The 15206-nt window shown below is 39.7% G+C and overlaps 1 protein-coding gene across 1 annotated transcript in view; it reads left to right on the top strand.

Moving 5' to 3' along the window:
• Nucleotides 1-15206, top strand: part of MCM6 (minichromosome maintenance complex component 6) — a 51264-nt gene that overhangs the window by 489 nt on the left and 35569 nt on the right. The window contains exons 2-3 of the mRNA XM_054562701.1: nucleotides 3000-3146; nucleotides 4884-4994. Coding sequence (XP_054418676.1) covers nucleotides 3000-3146; nucleotides 4884-4994 — 258 coding nt within the window. The remainder of the gene's footprint in view (nucleotides 1-2999; nucleotides 3147-4883; nucleotides 4995-15206) is intronic.

The following is a 15206-nucleotide window of genomic DNA, read 5'->3' as shown; positions in this document are numbered from 1 at the left end:
TAATCTGCAGAAACTGAGGCCCGGGGAGGATGTTACTTAACCCGTTAGACCACACGTTGTCAGGTTCAAGCAGGAGGCCGAACTGACAGTGGAATCCTGGCAGAGGCCTGATGGGACCAGACAGCCAGGACCCTGGTGTTGGGGGCACCGGGGGCCCTGGCAACCGTTGAAGCCCTTGGAGATGAAAGTGCTAGAGTGAACCGTGTGGTTTGACAGACGCTCGGGTCAGCCTTGCCCTGAAAAGTAGCTTAACACGCGCCCTCCATCACTTCTTTCCTTCCAACCTCCATCCCCGCCCCCACCCCCATTTTTTTTTCATTTGCCTTTTGAGCTCCTGGCCTCTCAACCCACCCTCGCCACGACTTTCCACCACCGCCACCAGTTACTGTTCTAATTGATGGCACAGATACTCATTTTTAGAATATGGACTGCTGCCGCCAGGATGAAGTATAAACACTTTGGAATGTCCTATGAAATTCTTTTTTTTTATTGTGGTAAAATATACAGAGCATTTACCACTTTCCCTTTTGTAAGCATAGAGTTCAGTGACATTCTCCTTGTTGTTCATGCACCACTTCTAGAACTCTTCCTCTTCCCAAAGTCACTGCACCCATGAAACAATAACCTCCCTTTCCCCCCAGCCTCAGTGCTTGGCAACCTCAATTCTACTTTCTGCCTAAAAAGTGACTACCTCATATACTTGGAGTCATACAGCGTTTGTCCTTTTGTGACCAGCTTATCTCACTTAGCATAATGTCTTCAAGGTTTATCCATGTTGTAGTGTGTGCCAGAGTTTCCCTTTTAAAGCTGAATAATATTCCATTGCATGTATATACCACATTTTGTGTGTTTATTCATCTTTCCATGGACACTTGTGTTGTTTCCACACTTAAACACGTTTGTGAATAATTCTGCTGTCTTATGAAATCCTTCTGTACTTTTAAAAAGCCATAATTTTATTTATATTTTCCTACCTTTGGCAATGACTCATACATTGTTTGTAAAACTAAATCTTTCAGGCAGCACCCGTCCTTTCTCCCTCTTTGTTCCCAACTCACCATTTTCCATTATAGCTGGTAATAGAACTTCTTGTCTCTTCACCTGTCCGCCACTTCATCTTCAGTGTAGATCCCATCCTTAACCCAACCTAGCCACCACACCGTATCACAAAGGTCTTCAATTAATGTTTCATTTCAACAAACAATATAATCACCTTTACAATCTTGCAGTTACTGTACACTTAGATGCTGGGGATAAAAATGATATACTTCATTGGGGAAAAAAATGGTACCTCTTTCAAAATACAGTCAAACCTCGGTTCTCAAACAATGTGGTTCTCAACCAAGTTGTTCACAGAAAAAATGTCACAGCTGTCTTAACAAAACTTCAGGTCTCGATTTTCTATTTAACAACTCTCTCATGCTGATACCTATGTGATCAGTCCCATGTCTCTCAAGTGACAAAGATTTGGTTTTCAAGCAGATCGCTTCTTGAATTTTTCTAGAACAAATTAAGTTTGAGAACTGAGGTTCCACTGTACCAACTTTGATTTGCCATTGCGTATGGAAAAAGTCAAATTCTTCATAGCTCCTCTTGTGGGTTTCTTCATAACCAGCCTGCTATCTACACTTCTCCGGTACCTCTTCTGACTGCCACGGACTTGGCTAGTCTATCTAATCACTTGTTTTCCTTTCAGATTGTAAGTCTTTCAAGGCTGAATTCCAGTGCTTTTATATGCATGAAGCCTTTCTAGATGTTAAGTAGAATTAGTTAGTAGTCTACCCTATCACATTTTTTGTACTTTCTCCTTTTTTCCCCCTTTTATAAAAATTTTATTGTGGAAAAAAAACTTACATGAGATTGACCCTCTTAACAAATTTTTAACTGTACAATAGCTTATTGTTGAGTATAGGTACAATACAGTGTTGTCAGAGCTTACTCATTTTGCTTGACTGAAACTTTATACTTGTTGATTAATTTTCACCTTCCTTCAGCCCCTGGCAACACCATTCCATTTTTTTTATTATGAATTTGACTATTTTAGATATTTCTTAAGTAGAATCATACAATATTTGTCTTCCTGTGGTTGCCTTTTTTCACTTAGAGTAAGTGTCCTCAGGGTTCATCCATACTGACACATATTGCAGAATTTCCTTTTTTAAAGCCAGATAGTATTTCATTGTATGTGAATAGTACATTTTTTTAAATCATTTGTGTTGGACATTTAGGTTATCTTATATTTCTCTTTAGTAGGAATGTCCCCTATGAGAGTGTCAACCCTAGGGCAGGAACAGTACTGTCACTTCATCTGCAGTTACTTCTGGCACAGAGCTTTGCAGATAGGTGTTGTTCAGTTAATATTTAATAGAGTTGAAACATGCTGTATTTGAAGGAGAAATTGATTTTGCTTCAAAACTAATCTTCATATGTTAAAATTAAAAAAAGCAAATGTATTTGTTTGATACTCCTTTTGGAAAAAAAACACCAGCTTTATTTTGTGTGTGTGTGTATTTATTTTTATTCTGGTTCTTAAACCAACAACTAATCTGTCGGTTTTCCCTACAGAAATTGAGTCTTTAGATTTTGACCCAAATTTCTTGATTTAACAGTTCCCAATTTTAGTGATATATAACAATACTAAAATAATAATTAATATTTGTTGATTAGAAAATATTAAATGAAGGAATGCAAGTTAAAATCTGAAGACCCTGTGTTTCTGTGTTCTAGGCTCTGCATAAAACATTTCACTGGCATTCTCATTTAATCTTCACAGTAATCTTATAAAGTGATGTCCTAATCTGTTTCGTTATAATTTTTTAAAGGGGAGGGGCAGTTTGAGAGAGGATAAGTAACTTGCCCCAAGTTATACAACTATTAACATGGGTCTGTCTGCCCCTCAAGCTGATGATTTTTAACCAATACACCTAATTATCAGGCATTTGGATTTTTCTTTTTACTGTCTAATTATTCAATTTAATCTGACTTGCATGTATTTGCAGGTTCCAGAACAGTGATGGAGAAAATAAGTACTTGCAGTTAGCAGAAGAGCTAATTCGTCCTGAGAGAAACACATTGGTTGTGAGTTTTGTGGACCTGGAGCAATTTAACCAGCAACTCTCCACCACAATTCAAGAGGAGTTCTATAGGTATGGTATATTAATCTTCTTTACTTTCAGTAGACTTGGAGCCTGGGAGGCCAGCTATTTTTGGACTGAAGAGTTCACTTGCAAGGCAGAAGGGCAGCTGTCACAGAGGCCCTTTGATACAGCCAGTGATCATTTTAGTACTGCTCTGAAGTAATTTAGGCCTTTCTGGAGCTGAATATATTTCACATGCAAATACCAAAAACCTTTGCTTTCTATATAGTTTTCCTAATCTTTAAGAGGACCATTTACTTTGTGTCAGGCGTGCACTGCTATTACTGTCATTCATTTGATTTCCTACTCCCACTCACCATTTGAAAAAGTGTGTGGATCTTGTTCTTGATTTGGGATGCCTTTCAGCAGTGACATTCTTTAAAAGTTTAATTTTTTTTCCTGATTATAAAAGTGTATATTGTAGAAAATTTAGAAAATAGAGAAAAGTAAGGAGAATAAAATCATCTGTACATTTGTAATCCCACCACCCACAGATAACCATCACCAGCAGATCTGTGGCAACAAAGTTCTAAGAGCCTTTTAGGTCTACAAGTACAGAGTTTCCTGAGGATTTCCTGACACATTTTGATGTATTTCTGTGCATCTGTAATTATTGGCATCATTATAGATAGAGAATCCTGCCCTTTTCACATAACAGTACAACATATTTTTCCATGTCAGGTAAAATCCCTTTAAAATATTTTAATAGGTGATTGTCATGTTGGGGGCAGAAATTAGTCATTATATTTAATAATTTAGGCTTAAATTTTATTTTTAATTGCTATATAAAGCAAGAAGCATTTCCTTAACACAAATCTTTGTATTTGGATTAAATAAATGTTACAATCTATACAAATAAAATTAGGTTAAAATAAATATTGTGGACAGTTGTGAAAGAAATGAAGACCCAGGAGTAAGGAAACAACAGTCCCGTTCCCTTACATGGTGGACTGGGAGATGGAAGATTTGTCTCCATGTTTCTAGTCATATTTGACCACCAAAAATGGTTGGAGAGATAAGCAGCAGGATTTATTGTGAAAGTATGCAGCAGTAAAAGTTGTACTGACAAGTAAGAGGAAAGTAGAAAATCAGGCCTGGTGGTGGAAAAACTTACATCCAAACGTCAAGCAGAGGCCATGGAGCAGTTCTGTCTCATAAAAGTGGCTAATTTTTCAAAGGACTTCAGATCCCACTGCTTAGACCAAGCCGCAGCAGCTGTTGGGGACTTTTTTCAAGAAGACATGTGCCACTTCAGTCTAATCAGTCAAATGGGACATTTCTACCAATTTCTGATGTACACACATTCCCCCCCCGACCTCATCAATTTCTTATCAGTCACGCCTAGAATAATATAGTTGGCCTTGATACCAAATGAAAGGCTGCCTTGCTAGACTGTTAACACCCCCCACCCCCAGGTGTCCCAGATGTACAGATAGAGTCTTGGACAGAGAAGTGTCCTGCATTGTGGTTGCTAAATGATTAAAGATAATGGATATTTGGACACAACACTTTATCTCTGGTGTTTCTGCTGTCTTAGATCTATTTGTGGTGGGACAGGAGAGGACTGAAAGAGAGTCCTAAGCCTGGACTAGGTAATGTAAGTATCCACATAGTTAAATTCTAAGGCTTGGTTGTAACCAGATGAAATTAATTAGTCTCAGCTGTTGGCAAGCATGAAATGGGGAAGACGCCTTGGTAATAAGCCTCTTGAAGATGTCAGCTGATCTTTTTCTGTTTGCTTTTCAGAGTTTATCCTTACCTATGTCGAGCCTTAAAAACCTTCGTCAAAGACCGTAAAGAGATTCCTCTTGCCAAGGATTTTTATGTTGCATTCCAAGACCTACCTACCAGACACAAGTAAGAAACTCCTCTTTGAGCCCTGGCTGGTGTGGCTTAGTGAATTGAGTGCCGGCCGACGAACCAAAAGGTCGCCAGTTCAATTCCCAGTCAGGGCACATGCCTGGGTTGCGGGCCAGGTCCCCAGTAAGGGGCATGCAAGAGGCAACCACACATTGATGTTTCTCTCCCTTTCTTTCTCCCTCCCTTCCCCTCTGTCTAAAAATAAATTTTAAAAATCCTTTAAAAAAAAGAAAGAAACCCTTCTTTGAAAGAAAAGGTGTTTACCAAATAGTATTGGCATTACTTGTCAGAAAACCCAGAAGGTTGTAGTCTTAGATATGAAAAGTTATGCCCAGTTGTCCAAAAAGTTTTAATTCTGAAGAAATAATATTTTTCTAGCAAGACGGATTGGAAAGTAAGCTAAGTGAGGCAAATTTCTGAGTGTTGTCATATTTAGGATACCTTTTAGGGAACATTTGGGGGAAATTTAATCAAGTGAGAAAATTTGAAAACAGAACAGTCACAGAAATCCATGAATTGGTGGACATTTTTGTCAGAATTTTTTGTTGGTATTTTTAAATCTTTATTGTATTTTTTCTCCATTACCATGAAGTCTTCATATACCCCCTTCCCCCAACAATCACTGCTGTCCATGTCTATGAGTTCTTTTTCCTTTTTGCTCAATCCCTCTACTCCCCAACCCCCACTAGCTGTCATCTGGCTATCCATCAATGAGTCTGTACCCATTTTCCTTGTTAGTTCAATTTATTAGATTCCACATATGAGTGAAATCATATGGTATTTATCTTCCTCTGACTGGCTTATTTCATTAAGCCTAATGTTCTCCGGGTCCATTCATACTGTTGCAAAGGGTAAAATTTTCTTCTTTTTATGTTCAAGTAGTATTCCATTGTTTTATCCACTTATCTACTGATGGACACTTGGGCTTCTTCCATATCTTGGCAATTGTAAATAATTCTGCAGTGAACATAGGAATACTTATGTAGTTCAAATTAATGTTTTGGGTTCCTTTGTATATAGTCCCAGAAGCGGGAATTCTGGATCGAAAAGCAGATTCATTTTTTTTTTAATTTTATTTTAATTTATTTTTTCAAATACAGTTGTCTCTGCCTCCCCCGCACCACTTTCCCTTGCCCCCTCCCTCTTTCCCTCCCTCAGCTCTTCCCCTTTGGTTTTGTCCATGAGTCCTTGCTATATGTTCCTTGACTTTCCCCTTCCCTTCCTTTTCCCCGCCCACCCCTCCCTCCTTCCCTCTTGTCTCTGTTGATTTCTTTTCCTTTCAGGGTTGCTGGTCTTATTTTCCTTGCATCTTTGTATTGTTGGTTAGGTTCCGCTTATAGGTGAGATCATATGGTATTTGTCTTTCACCCCCTGGCTTATTTCGCTTAGCATAATGCTCTCTAGTTCCATCCATGCTGTCGCGAAGTTTAGTAGTTCTTTTTTTCTTTTTGCTGCGTAGTATTCCATTATGTATATGTACCATCACTTTTTGATCCAATCATCTACTGATGGGCATTTAGGTTGCTTCCAACGCTTGGCTATTGTCAGTTGTGCTGCTATGAACATTGGGGTGCATAGGTTCTTCTGTATTGGCGTTTTGGTGTTCTTAGGGTATAGTCCCAGCAGGGGAATCACTGGATCAAAAGGCAGTTCCATTTTCAGCTCTTTGAGGAAATTCCACACTGCTTTCCACAGTGGCCGCATCAGTCTGCATTCCCACCAACAGTGTACTAGTGGTCCCTTTTCTCCACAGCCTTGCCAGCACCTGTTGTTTGTTGATCTGTTTTTGATGGCCATTCTGACCGGTGTGAGGTGGCACCTCATGGTGGTTTTGATCTGCATTTCTCTGATGGCTAGTGATGCTGAGCATCTTTTCAAATGTCTCTGGGCCCTCTGTATCTCCTCCTTGGAAAAGCATCTGCCCGGGTCCTTTGCCCATTTTTTGATTGGATCGTTTGTCTTCTTGGAGTAGAGTCGAGTGAGTTCTTTATATATCTTGGAGATCAAACCTCTATCTGATGTATCATTAGAAAATATATTTTCCCATATGGTTGGCTCCCTTTTCATCTTGCTGATGTTTTCTTTTGCCATACAGAAGCTTCTTATTTTGATGAGGTCCCACTTGTTTATTCTTTTATGTCCCTTGCTTTAGGAGACATATTGGTGAAAAAATTGCTGCTTGGGATATCTGAGAGTTTCCTACCAATGTTCTCCTCTAGGACTTTTATGGTGTTGCGACTTATATTTAAGTCTTTTATCCATCTTGAGTTTATTTTTGTGTATGGTGTCAGCTGATGATCCAATTTCAATTTTCTGCATGTAGCCGTCCAGCTCTCCCAACACCATTTGTTGAAGAGGCTATTATTGCTCCATTTTATGCTCCTGCCCCCTTTGTCAAATATTAGATGCCCATAGAGACCTGGGCTTATTTCTGGGCTTTCTATTCTGTTCCACTGGTCTTTGGGTCTGTTCTTGTGCCAGTACCAGATTGTTTTGAGTATAGTGGCTTTATAGTACAGTTTGATGTCCAGTATTGTGATCCCTCCTACTTTGTTTTTCTTTCTCCAAATTGCTGAGGCTATTCGGGGTCGTTTATGGTTCCATATAAATTTTTGAAATGTCTGTTCTATTTCTGTGAAATATGTCATTGGTACCTTAATAGGGATTGCGTTGAATCTATAAATTGCTTTGGGTAGTATGGACATTGTGATGATATTAATTCTTCCAATCCATGAGCACGGTATATGCTTCCATTTATTTGTGTCTTCCTTAATTTCTTTTTTCAGTGTTGTATAGTTTTCTGCGTACAGGGCTTTTATGTCTTTGGTTAAATTTATTCCTAGGTAGTTTATTTTTCTTGTTGCTATATCGAATCGTATTTTTTTTATGATTTCTTCTTCTTCTATTGCATTGCTGGTGTACAAAAATGCCTTTGATTTCTGAATGTTGACTTTGTATCCTGCTGTTTTGCCAAATTCACTTATTAGGTTGAGGAGTTTTTTGCTAGAGTCTGCAGGGTTCTCTATGTACACTGTCATGTCATCTGCAAACAATGATAGCTTTACTTCCTCCTTTCCTATTTGGATGCCTTTTATCTCTTTCTCTTGTCTGACCGCTGTGGCTAGGACTTCCAATACGATGTTGAAAAGAAGCGGTGAGAGCGGACATCCTTGTCGTGTTCCCAATCTTAGTGGGAAAGCTTTCAGTTTTTGCCTGTTGAGTATGATATTGGCTGTAGGTTTTTCATATATGGCCTTTATTACGTTGAGGAATACCCCATTTGTTCCCATTTTGCTGAGTGTTTTGATCATAAATGGGTGCTGTACCTTATCAAATGCTTTTTCTGCATCTATCGAGATGATCATGTGGTTTTTGTCTTTTCTTTTCTTTATGTGATGTATCACGTTGACTGATTTGCGTATATTGAACCATCCCTGCATCCCTGGGATGAATCCCACTTGATCATGGTGGATAATCTTTTTAATGTATTGCTGGATGCAGTTTGCCAATATTTTGTTGAGGAGTTTAGCATCTATGTTCATCAGCGAAATTGGCCTGTAGTTTTCTTTCTTTGTAGGGTCTTTATCTGGTTTTGGGATCAGAGTGATGCTGGCCTCATAAAAAGAGTCTGGGAGTCTTCCCTCCTCTTGGATTTTTTGGAATAGTCTGAGAAGGACAGGGGTTAGCTCTTCCTTAAATGTTTTGTAAAATTCTCCTGTGAAACTGTCCCGCCCTAGGCTTTTGTGTGCTGGGAGTTTCTTAATTAGTGCTTCAATTTCCCCAGCTGTTATCGGTCTGTTCAAGCTTTCTGTTTCTTCCTCCTTCAGTGTTGGAAGATTATACTTTTCTAGAAATTTGTCCATTTAATCAAGATTTTCAAATTTCTCGGCAAGCATATAATTGTTCGTAGTAGTTTCTGACAATCCTTTGTATTTCTGTGGTATCACTTGTTATTTCTCCTCTTTTGTTTCTGATATTATTAATTTGGGTCCTCTCCCTTTTTGTCTTGATGAGTCTGCTTAAAGGCTTGTCAATTTTATTTATCTTTTCAAAGAACCAGCTTCTGGATTGGTTGATCCTTTGAATTGTTCTTTTCATCTCTGTGTCATTCAATTCTGCTCTAATCTTGATTATTTCCTTCCTTCTACTTGCTCTGGGATTTATTTGTTGTTGTTTCTCCAGTTCTTGAAGTTGTAGTGTTAGGACTTTTATTTGAAATGTTTCTCTTTTTTTTAGGTAAGCCTGTATTGCTATGTACTTCCCTCTCAGGACCGCCTTTGCTGTGTCCCATAGGTTTTGGACTGTTGTCTGTTCATTTTCATTTGTTTCCAGAAATTTTTTTATTTCTTCTCTTATCTCATTATTGACCCATTCATTGTTTAACAGCCTACTGTTCAGTCTCCATGAGTTTGCAAGTTTTTGAAGTTTCTCTTTGAGGTTGATTTCCAGTTTCAAGCCCTTGTGGTCTGAGAAAAAGTTTGGTATTATTTCAGTTTTCCTGAATTTGCTGAGGTTTGCTTTGTGTCCTATCATATGGTCTCTCTTTGAAAAATTGCCATGAGCATTTGAAAAGAATGTGTGTTTTTCTTCTTTGGGATGTAAGGTTCTATATATGTCGGTTAAGTCTCTGATTCAGTGTGTCATTCAGCGCCACAATATGTTTATGAATGTTTTGTTTGGGAGATCTGTCCATTTTTGACAGTGGGGTGTTGAAATCCCCTACTGTCAGTGTGTTGCTATCTATATCTTTTTTGAAGTTGTCCAACAATTTCCTTGTAAGCTTGGAGGCTCCTCTATTGGGAGCATATAAGTTTACAATGTTGATGTCTTCTTGATAGATTCTTCCTTTAAGTATTATAAAGTGCCCCTCTGGGTCTCTCTTTATGGCCTTTGTTTTGAAATCTACTTTGTCTGATACAAGTATGGCAACCCGGGCCTTTTTCTCCTGCCCATTTGCTTGGAATATTCTTTTTCCATCCCTTTACTTTCAATCTGTGTAGGTCTCTTGCTCTGAGGTGGGTCTCTTGGAGGCAGCATATGTGTGGGTCATGTTTTCTTATCCATTCAGCTACCCTGTGTCTTTTGATTGGGGCATTTAGTCCATTCACATTGAGAGATATTACTGATAGAAACTTACTCATCTTTTCTCTTTGTACCTGTGTTCCTCTCTCTCTCATTCTTTTCCTTCATCCGCTTAAACCAGTCCCCTTAGCATATCTTGGAGTGCTGGTTTGGTAGAGATGTATTTTAGTCTTCTCTTGTCTGGGAAACTCTGTATTTCCCCTTGTATTTTAATGGAGAGCCTAGCTGGGTAGAACAGCCTTGGCTGTAGGCCCTTGCTTTTCATGGCTTAGAATATTTGTTGCCATTCCCTTCTGGCTTGTAGTGTTTCTGTTGAGAAGTCAGCTCCTAGGCGTATCGGGGCCCCCTTGTATGTTACTTTCTCCTTCTCCCTTGCTGCCTTGAGGATTCTCTCTTTGTCTTTGATATTTGCCATTTTAATGATGATGTGTCTTGGAGTGGACCTCTTTGAGTCCCTCTTGAGTGGGGTCCTCTGTGCCTCCTGGATCCTTGAGAGCCTTTCCTCAAATTAGGGAAATTTTCCATCATTACTTTTTCGAGGAGGTTCTCTATCCCTTGCTCCTCTTCTTCTCCTTCTGGTATCCCTATTATACGGATATTGTTGCATTTCAGGTTGTCCTGCATTTCCCTCAATGCCTCTTCATTCTTTTTGAGTCTTTTTTCCATTTCTTGTTCTTTCTGGGAGCTTCTTTCTACCTTGTCCTCCATCTCACTGATTCGATCCTCGGCTTCATCCAGCCTGCTTTGGATTCCTTCTACGGTGTTCTTCAATTCAGAAATGGTATTCTTCATATCCTCTTGTGTCTTCTTGATAGTTTCTATGTCCTTTTCCAGGCTGATACAGTTTGCTGTAAGATCCTGATAGTTTCTCTGCAGTTTCTCATAGTTATCTTTGAGCTGGCTGAGCTCATTGAGCTTCCTTAGAACCATTGTTTTGAATTCAGTATCTGATAGTTCCCTTGCCTCTATTTCATTGAGCTCTCTCTGTGGGGAGTCCCCTTTTCCACTCATTTGGGGGGAACTTCTCTTTCTTCCCATGTTTGTGAGAGTCTGTTAAGTATTTTTGTCCTTTACTTTTCTTTCTGGGCCTGCCTCTGATGATGTCAGTTGTTGACGGTATATGACCTTGGGTCGTTTGTTTGAGCCTTCCAGGAGTCTACTGTCTGTGTCTGACTCCTGCTTGAAGCAGCTCTGTGGCCCCTTTGGTCAGGGCTGGGCTATTTTTTGGGATCTCTCTGCATTCTCACACGGGCTCCTTGAGCGCGCTCCGGGCGCGGCAGGATCCCCCGCCTGCCTGGGCTCACATGTGCTTGCCCCAGACCAGGGGGCTTATTCGCAACCTTGCGTACTCATCTGGCCCCCCTGGCCAACGAGCTCTGCAGCACTGGTCAGTTTAGGGTCTTCTATTGTGTGATTTCCCCGCTTTTGGCTCTTTGGGTGCGTTGCTTGCCCTCACCAAATGGCGACTACGGAAATGGGAGGAAGTCAGCTCCAGGACTCGCTGGTTAATCCTGTCTCAGGTCTCTCCTCCGGGGACTCTGGGCAGCTCTACTAACTTTGTGGGCCGCTCTGCAATTGCGGGCGGGTGGGTCAATTTACGCCTGCCCTTGCCGCTCTGTTGCACCCCCTCGCAGGCCGTATGGGTGCCAGTCTATGTGAGGCCTTGCCGGCAGGTGCAAGCGTTCACCAGCCCGCGTGGGTCACACACACGCTCGCCAACCCTCGCCGGTCACTCGGCGCAAGTGTGCGCGCCTGCACTGGGTGTTTTTGGGGTGTCTGTGTGTGTTTTTCAGTTTGGCTCTTTGGGGGTGTGGCCTCTTCCCGCGCAGTGGAGACTACGGCAAGGAGAAGGAGTCGGGACTCCCCGGTTCCTCTTCCCCTTCTTTCCCCAAGGACTCCGTTTTTAGTCTCTCCTCAGGGGTTTCTGGGCAGTTCTGTGACCCCTTCGGCCAGGGATCCACCCCCTGTGCGGCCTGTGTTTCAATCGCAGGCAGTCTGGTCCACCGGCCGCTGTGTCAGTTCTCTTCACAAAGTTTTCCTCACCAGTCTTTGCCCAGGCACCAGCCCACCCTGCTGCCGCCTCTACCCAGAGATCAAGGAGGGTGGCTGCCTCTGCAATTTTTGCGTTGGCCCTTTAAATGTCTCTGCATCCCCAGCCACCTGTCTCTGGCAGAGAGCGCCCCTAAGCTTTTCGGGGTTGCGTTTTGTCCTGTATTTTCTTGGTTTTAGCTGCTGTAGTTTAGGGGTCCCTGTTTATGATTCAGACCCCGTTCTTCTCGGGGGGAAGCTAACGCCGTTTCAGTGTCCCTCTGGTGCCAGTGCCCGTGCGCACCCAGTCAAGCCTCCACCGCAGTTCGCACCCGTTGGGATGTGTGAGAGTCGAATCCACTCTCCACGGCACCAAGGTTCCTCTCGCAGATTCATTTTTAATTTTTTGAGTTATCTCCATGCTGTTTTCCACAGTGGCTGCACCAATCTGCATTCTCACCAACAGTGCAAAAGTGTTCCCTTTTCTCCACATCCTCACCAGCACTTGTTTCTTGATTAGTTGATGATAGACATTCTTACAGTGGGAAGTGATATCTTACTGTGGTTTTAATTTACGTTTCTCTTATCATTCATACATTGAGCATCTTTTCATATGTCTATTGGCCATCTGTATGTCCCCATTTGATAAGTGTCTTTTCAGGTCCTGTGCCCAGTTTTTAATTGGGTTGTTTGTGTTTTTGGTGTTGAGTTTTTTAAGTTCATTATCAATTTTGGATATTAACCCCTTATCAGATGTATCAGGAAATATGTTTTCCCATTCTGTGGGTTGTCTTTTTATTTTGTTTATGATTTCCGTTGCTGTGCAAAAATTTTTAGTTTGATATAGTCCCATTTGTTTCTTTTTTATTTTGTTTTTCCTGCCTGGGGGGATGTATCCGATAAAATATTCCTACGAGCAACGTTGGAGATTTTGCTGCATGTTTTTTTCTGTGATTTTTATGGTTTTGGGTCTAACATTTAAGTCTTTGATCCATTTTTAATTTATTCTTGTGTGTGGTGTAAGAAGATGGTCCAGTTTCATCCTTCTGCACGTGTCTGTCCAATTCTCCTAACACCATTTATTGTATAAACTCATTGTATGTGCTTGCTTCCTCTGTCCAATATTGACTATAAAGGTGTGGGTTTATTTCTGGGCTCTATTCTGTTCCATTGGTCTATATGTCTGTTTTTATGCCAGTTCATGCCCTTTTGATTACTATGGCTTTATAGTATAGTTTATTTAGTAGTGTGATTCCTCCAACTTTGTTCTTTCTCAGGATCACTGTTGCTCTGTGGGGCCTTTTGTGGTTCCATACAAATTTTTGAAATATTGTTCTAGTTCTTTGAAATACATCATTGGAATTTTGATAGGAATTGCATTGAATCTATAGATTGTTTTGGGTAGTATGGACATTTGAATGATATTAATTCTTCCTATCCATGAACACAGTATGCTTTCCCCACTTACTTGTATCTTCTTCAGTTTCTTTCTTCACTATCTTCTAATTTTCCAGGTACAGATCTTTTACATCGAGGTTAGATTTTTTTTCCCTAGGTATTTTATGCTTTTTTGGGCAATTGTGACTGGGATTATTTTCTTAATTTCTCTTTCTGTTAGTTCATTATTGACATATAAAAATGCAACTGATTTCTGCATATTAATTTTGTATCTTGCTACTTTGCTAAATTCATTTATCAGTTCTAGTAGTTCCCTTGGTGGAATATTTGGGATTCTCTATGTACAACATCATGTCATCTGGAAATAAAGACAGTTTTACTTCTTCCTTTCCAATTTGGATGCCTTTTATTTCTTCTTCTTGTCTGATTGCTATGGCTGTGACTTCCACTTCTATGTTGAATGAGAGAGGTGAAAACACACATCTCTGTCTTGTTTTCCATCTTAAGGGAAACGCCTGTAGTTTTTGCCCTTTGAATATGATGCCGGCAGTGGGTTTGTTATATGGCCTTTATTATGTTTAGGTATGTTCCCTTTAATCCCACTTCGCTGAGAGTTTTTATTATAAATGGGTGCTGGATTTTATCAAATGTTTTTTCTGCATCTATTGATATGATCATGTGTTTTTATCCTTCATATTGTTTATGTGGTATATCATTTATTGATTTTTGAATGTTGTACCAACCTTGCATTCCTAGAATAAATCCCACTTGATCATGATGTATCATCTTTTTGATGCATTGCTGTATTTAGTTTGCTAATACTTTGTTGAAGATTTTAGTGTCTATATTTATCAGGGATATTGGCCTATAATTTTCTTTCTTTGTAATGTCTTTATCTAATTATCCTAATTTTGGAATTAGGATAATGCTGGCCTCATAAAATAAGTTTGGGAGCCTTCCCTCCTCTTGAATTTTATGTAACAGTTTGAGAAAAAGAGGTGTTAATTCTTCTCAGAATGTTTGGTAAAATTCACCTATGAAGGTGCCTGGTTCAGGGCATTTGTTGGGAATATTTTTACTACTGTTTCAATTTCAATAGGTCTAATCTGTCTATTCGGAGTCTCTGATTCTTCCTAATTTAGTTTGGGAAGATTGTGTGTTTCTGGGAATTTATCCATTTCACCCAGGTTGTCCAGTTTGTTGGCATATAGTTGTTCATACTTTCTTACAATTCTTTTTATTTATTTGGTGTCAGCTGTTATTTCTCCTCTTTCACTTCTAATTTTATTTATTTGGGTTCTCTTTTTTTATCTTAATGAATCTGGTAGAGGTTTGTCAGTCTTATTTATCTTTTCAAAGAACTAACTCTTGGATTCATTGATCTTTTGTATCATTTTTTTAGTGTCAATTTTGTTTATTTCTTTTCTGATCTTTTTTATTTCCTTCCTTCTACTAACCTCAGGCTTTATTTGTTGTTAATTTTCAAGTTCCTTTAAGTATAAGTTAGATTGTTTATTTGAGCTTTTTCTTGTTTTTTGATTTTTTAGTTTTGAAGAAGTATATTTTTCTAGCAAGATAAGATGGGAAATAAGTGAAGCAGTTTCTGAGTATTGTCATATTTTAGGATAACTTTTAGGGGACATTTGGGGGAAAATTTAGTGAGAAAATTTGAAAATTGAGAACAGTCACAGAAGTTCATGA

The sequence above is a fragment of the Pteronotus mesoamericanus genome, unplaced genomic scaffold (genome assembly GCF_021234165.1).
Source record: "Pteronotus mesoamericanus isolate MK-2021 breed Mesoamerican mustached bat unplaced genomic scaffold, CSHL_Meso_final scaffold_651, whole genome shotgun sequence".
NCBI lineage: Eukaryota > Metazoa > Chordata > Mammalia > Chiroptera > Mormoopidae > Pteronotus > Pteronotus mesoamericanus.
The sequence above is the reverse complement of the archived record's forward strand: the minus strand, read 5'-3'. Positions and strand labels throughout refer to the sequence as shown.